At 45.9% G+C, this 6591-nt stretch overlaps 1 protein-coding gene across 1 annotated transcript; it reads right to left on the bottom strand.

Annotated features, from left to right (window-relative positions):
• Positions 1 to 207: 207 nt before the first annotated feature.
• Positions 208 to 1185, bottom strand: LOC102563466 (olfactory receptor 14A16-like). Its single transcript, XM_006258348.4, has one exon. The coding sequence runs from the start codon at positions 1162 to 1164 to the stop codon at positions 208 to 210; it is 957 nt and encodes a 318-aa protein (XP_006258410.3). The 5' UTR covers positions 1165 to 1185.
• Positions 1186 to 6591: the final 5406 nt, after the last annotated feature.

Here is a 6591-nt window from a genome sequence, read left to right as displayed (position 1 = left end):
CTACACCCCCTTTCCCCCCTCCCCCAAACCCAGCCTGTCCCTCACCCCCGGACATCTCCATCTCTATTTTCACTAACTGACTGTCTTGCCTGTGTTGCGTGCCAGGCCAGCCTCCACCTTTGTTTGTTACATGTACCATTCATACAATACTATGAAAAAACTCATATTTTTCTTTTATAATTTATGCATGAAATAAGTAAAGCAAAGTCATGAAAGAATGATGGACATATTGTTGTTGGAGCGGATCAGCCTGTGGAGCAGTTTCCTCAGGGCAGCTTGGATCTCCCTGTTCCTCATGCTGTAGATGACTGGATTCATCAATGGAGGTACCATACAATACAGAACAGCCACCAGGAGATCCAGAGGGGACGGGGAGTCAGAGACAGGCTTCGTGTAGGCAATGCCAGCAGTGGAAAGAAGCAGAGAGACCACGATAAGGTGAGGAATGCAGGTGGAGAAGGCTTTCTGATGGCCCTGCTCCGAGGGGATTTTCAACACCGTGGTGAAGATCCGAACATATGACACAACGATGAAAGCAAAACAGCCAAAAGCTAAACACACACCGAAAGCAAGAGCTGCCAGCTCTCTGCGGTATGTGCCGGAGCAGGAGAGCTTGAGTAGCTGGGGCACTTCACAGAAGAACTGGTTGATGATATTTGAGTGGCAGAAGGGGAGACTAAAGGTGTTCCCAGTGTGCAGTGCAGAGTACATAACACCAGCAGCCCAAGCACAGGCAGCCATCTGGACACAACCTCTCCTGTTCATTATTATCTCATAATGCAGTGGCTTGCAGATGGCAACATATCGGTCATATGCCATAACCGTGAGAAGGGATAAATTTGCTCCCAAGAAGCAGAACAGACCAAAGACTTGGATAACACATCCAGAGTAGGAAATGGACCTGGTGTTCAATAGGGAATTAGACATGGATTTGGGCACGGTCACTGAGATGGAGCCAAGGTCCACGATGGACAAATTAATCAAGAAAAAGAACATGGGAGAATGAAGTTCATAGTTAAGCGTTACAACTGTGATGAGGAGGAGATTCCCCATCAGGGCTGCCAAGTATGCTGCTAGAAAGATAACAAAGTGTAAGATCTGGAGCTCTCGAATATCAGAAAATCCCAGGAGAAGGAACTCGGTCACAATGGTTTGGTTGGACATTTCCCTCTTCAGGGCGTTGTGCAAGGCCTGTGAAGGAAGGACAAGGACAGTGGCCAGGATCAGAGTTACAAATATAACATTAGGGAATCTCATGTCAGAAACAGCTCGTGAACTAACTGCCAGTACTGTCTATCTTTAAGTGCTGTAAAATTGTCAGTGGAAAGTGTTATTGCTGGGAATATTTTTTTTTTTTTAAGTATACAGAAACTCCACAAAAGTACTTATCTGTGGGCATAAATATATATATAAGTAAAACCAAACCACCCAAGAGAGACTATTTCAGAACAAAACAGTGTTTATAATCCTGAATCTAGGTTGTGCAATATCTCAGAGCGTTTGCCTTTTAATTGCTTCATGCTCTCATTCTCCTCATTTCAGATCTCACTATGAACCCATCTCCTTTCATCAAGTTGTCAGACCAGATTGTGATATTTTGTATGTGATTTTTAATAGCAACAACAAGCAAGAAAAGCGAGAACCTCACCAAACATCAAGGCCGCAGCAAGATGAGGCACAGTGAACACAGCACTTGTGACTACAATAAGATGCTGGTCAATAAAATGCCAGCACCCCTCTTTCCTCTTCCCTGGTATATACAGCATTGACATAGACAACATCCTAATTGTCACCTGGTTTGAAATGAATCTGTACTGAGTTCTCCCTGCCACATGGTTATTAGCTGATTTGTATGGTTCCCATCCCCAGCTGGATGGTCATCTCTATGCCGTGATAGGCCAATGCCATCATTCTGTTATCTCCACGTTGTGTCATTGATCTTTGTCATTTGGGTACAAGAACTTTATGCTCTTTTGAGCAAGGGATTCTTCTCACTATGTATTTGCTCATCACACTTCGTTGAGACTCCTGACCCTAATTTGAGAGGCACTTGGATAAGTAAAAAACATTTTCAGGGGGATCAACTGTGGGGCTTACTGAGTTCTCCCTCCTCCAGGCATTTTTTTGGAAAACAAGAAAATCTGGATGCAATGAGTGAGGTGGGATTGTAATCCTGCTGTTGCTGGGCAAGACTGAATCTCTGCCATGGGGCTTAGAATTTAAGCCTAGAAACATGTTTCCTATAAAAATGTCTTTTGTTAAAGATATACTTTTTCATAATGTATGTATTTTCTTCAAAACCATCAATTTATGAAGAATAACCATCAATAGTGGGGTGGAGGGATAATTTGGGTTAAAATAGGAAGACTCCAGGAGCTTTTGATTGAAAAATCTCAAGTTGCCAAAACACTGAAATGCGTGGGTTCTTGGTAGCAAGTTCAGATTTCTAAACACAGCTGTTTTCTTTTTTTCTTTCTTTTGTTTTTTTTTTCCTTTGACCAGCTAAAGAACTTTGAATAATAATAATAATAGTAAACTGCTGGTAGCTTTCCAGCTGAATGTCATACAAATACAGGATGATGATGAAACCATAATTGTATGTATTTAAATACCCCACACTCTACCCTTCTTGCTAACCAACCATATTTAATTGCAATTAAAGACCTAATGCAACATTCTTTGTGAAGTTTTACTCAGCTTATGATAGATCCTCCAGATTCTTTGCTTATTTCCCTTGTAGTGATCTATCTAATTTCTACATGCATCCCTCTTCTTACCCACCACCCACAGCTAATTTGAAAAATAAACTTACAGCAATATGAAGTTTTTCTCAGCTTGTGATCTCATCCTCCAGTGCCAGGAGTCTTTGCTTACTTTCCCTCTCCTGATCTATCCAATTTCTCTTTTCCCTGCCACTACCAAATTTTCAGAAGTCAAAATATCTTAGTAGGAGCTTTCTCTCTGCTCCAAGACTGATGTGACAGAAGAAGATCCAAACCAGTTTCTCTCTGCAGATGGCAGTGAACTTCACTGGTTTGGAAGGACTGATGCTGCGGGAAGCTGATTTATCCACATCTCTCTTGTTAGGGCTTCTGGGACTTGTTCCCTAGAGCCCAGCTTAACTCTGAAGCACAGAATCAGAAACAAGCCTTCCTGGATTCATGTATTTTAAATCAGAAAAGTTTTGGTTTGATTCTTTAGTTTGATCATCTTTTATCTATTGTTTCCTACTTCTTGGCCAGGATATGTATCATCTGTGGTAACCTGTGCAATGTGGCTAGTATTCGCTTCAGAGTCAGTTGGTTCAGGGGACAGTGATACTATTCAGTGATTTAAATCGCTGTCCCGAATCGATTCAGCCAAATCTGATTCAGAGATTTCTCTGCTGCCAAATTGGCTGACTCTCTGAAGTGAGCAGGCCCAATCCCCTGTCCAGTGCCAGCGTCCCAACACCTTAAAGAAAAAAAAAAAGCCCCACACTCACTGGCTCCTATCAGGCCAGGAAGTGATCCCCACTGCCCCCCACTACCCTGTACTGTGGAAGGGGCTCTGCCATGAGTCCCAAGAGGCTGTGACACCTGCTGCAGCAGCCAGTGAGTGCATGGCTTTTTTTTTCTTACGTGTAGGTTAACCTCAAGGTTATTAAGGTGCATTAAAATAATGCCCAGTGGCTGTGTCTACACAAGACACTACTGCACGGTGGTTACTGCATATTTACTCAGTACTTGTATAAGTTAAGTATTAAATCAATGCCCAGTAACCAGAGTTACTACACAGTAGCACCAGCAAACTCCTTTATGGGACACAACTGTGCAGTAGCCTAATAGTACCATAACCTTCGCCGGTGCACTAGGCCGGACGATATGCCAGATTTCAGATCCTGAAGGTGCCGATAGCACTGGGATCTCCCTCAGGCAGATCTGCTGACTGGGCTGTCCCTGGGAGGGGTGTGGCCCTCACCCTCACCACCCAAGCATTTACTCCAAACCCAATGAACACATGGGTTTCTTTATTTTATATATATAACTGTATACAGGAAGGGAGAGAGATTAATAAAAAAGAAGGCATATATACATCTATATGTTATCAGTAGAGAATAATAAAACCAATCCTTGGAATACAATCTAGCAATGTAACCATAACTGACTAATTCTGGCACAAGGGGTTGTTCCCTTACAGCAGACTCCTGCACTGATTAAGCTCGCCTGGTCATATCCTTTTGATTAAGAAAAACCAGTTTCCTTTTAGAATGAATCCTCCAGTCTCATTGTAATAAATAGCAACACAGTTGTTGGTAGGATCACCCACTAGATGGTGTGAACACAGCTCCTGTCATTCTTGAGTCTCTGACCCCCTTCATCAGGCTGGCCCTCACATCGAAACCTCTGGGCAGATGGTGCGGGTGAAGGGTTTCCTCTTAACGCTTCTGTAAATAAACTGCCAGCACATGGTACAGTATTAAATGTCTCCCCACTCCCCGCCTCTGAGGTTTGTGCCTTCTCGAACTGTCTCCCCTCCTGTGCTCACAGTCCGGCACAGGGGTTCCCCTCCCCTGGCAGGTCCTTTGTTCCTGCAGCCCCGCGCCCTCCTGGCTCAAACCAGCCTCCATCCTGCAGGCAGTGGCGATGCGTAGGGGGTGCACCCCCTGACAGGGCGTGCTCCCCACTTAGATGATGGGCAGATGGGAGTGCCAATGCCCCACCATGAGTGCCGGACAGGGAGTTGGAGCATGGAAGAAATGCCGCGACTACTTTGGGGAGAACTGTGGGCAGTTCCAGGAGCACTGTAGCTGCTTCCCGGTCAATGCACCACCCTGTTGGCAAGATTGGCCATGATGGGACCCCCATCCCATCCCACCCCACCCACTAACTGACTGGTCACTGGTGGGGCATGTGCCCACCCTGGCTAAGGTGGCACCAGTCACCCATGCCTGCAGGGTTCTGACCTGGCAGCTCCCAAACAGCCTACCAGCTGAGGCTGCCCATTCCCTTTCCCTCTTCTCCTGGGGACACCTGTGTCCAAAAGTTGCACAGCTTCATGCCTGGTGAGGAGATTAGCTCCAGATGGTGCTATACAGGCTCTTCCTCATCCTGATGTCAGCTCCTGAAGCAAGTCTCAGTTCCTGTTCCAGAGGGGCAGTCCTGTCCCCACGAGATGGATGTGGAGTCCTCTTTGGCTTCGGCGGAAACTGCTCAAGCCTCTTATATGGCTAGCAGACCAATCGCTAGCCGCCACGTGGGAATAATTTAGCACTAGCCAATAGCGGAACACGAATTTGCATGCGAAGCGTGGGAACTCTTTGCACCGTGCATTTCTGTGTTGCAAAGGGAAATGCACCCTGCAAAGATAGCTGCAAAGTGGTGGGTACTCTCTCCTTTGCACGCGGGTTCTCTTTGCAGCAAAACTCCTCCGTGCAATGAAGCTGTAAACCCACGGGGATAATTTTAGTGCCGAAGCGCACACAAAAAATCAGACCTTTGGGTCATGACAATTAGCATGGGTACCTGTCCCTATATGAAACCTATCTCCAGCTCCCCATCAGCTCTTGACCTCATAGAAGCCATTCTTTGTTCTGTGCTGGATCCACTAATCAAGCCAGTTATGTACAGCATGAGGAACAAGGACCTTAAATGTGCCCCGTGGTTGCATCCCCTTCTCCTGCTGCCACTGTCCCCAACAGACCCAGGCAACGGGAGCCCCAATGCTGGCCATGCCCCAATCTAGGTGCAGGCTCTGGCTCCACAGTGTGCCAGGTTCAGGAGGGAAACACAAGTAGTGTTCAGCAGTAGTGTTGCACAAGTCCTTTCTTCCAGAATCTGCATCCAGTCCAGAGGGGACACCTGCAAGGGAGTGCAGTGGAGACAGTGCCTGAAAACTTGCAAAGAACATTTTTCCATTTATTTTATTGGTCTAATAAAAATATTGCATCTACCCAACAAACATGTTTTTCAAAATGGCCGAGGTTTTGAAGTGTGGGATGTTCAGTACGTGAGATATTGCAGACTTTTTAATTAGAGTGGATTCCAAGACCTTCTCTAATTAAAACGCCACCCTCTTCCCCTGCCCCAGAGCATGTGTAAAGATGCCCATATGCAGACATAGGGAACTGGAGACAGATCATGATCCCACCAGTTGTCTTGAGAGACCAGAATAGTCGATGGCTTTAACACCTGAGGTCTCCATTCATGCTCTATTTCTGTGTGAATGATACAATTAACTTGATGTGGACTGAGGCTGACTGGCTCAGGGATGAAGGCTGGAGCAACTGTTTTCATACCTGGCTTACCTGCTCATAACCAGCCCATGTGAACAGTGGCAAAGCAGCTGCCCCGCTCACGTCTGTTCAAAGAAATGTGATTGCTATTCTCCTAAAGCAAGCCCCTAGACAAGGAATGACAGGACCCACAAAACATCCCACTCATCTGAACTCTTCTCAGCTGATAACCCTCACCCTCCCACCCCAGAACACACACATGCACACGCACACACACACACGCACACACACACCAGCCTCAGAATATGAACTGAATAAGTTCTCTCAGCCCTGTGTCTAAGCTTTCTCATCCAACGTCTTAGAGAGACTACCACTGT

Source organism: Alligator mississippiensis, chromosome 7 (genome assembly GCF_030867095.1).
Source record: "Alligator mississippiensis isolate rAllMis1 chromosome 7, rAllMis1, whole genome shotgun sequence".
Lineage (NCBI taxonomy): Eukaryota > Metazoa > Chordata > Crocodylia > Alligatoridae > Alligator > Alligator mississippiensis.
This window is presented reverse-complemented; position numbering and strand designations above follow the sequence as displayed.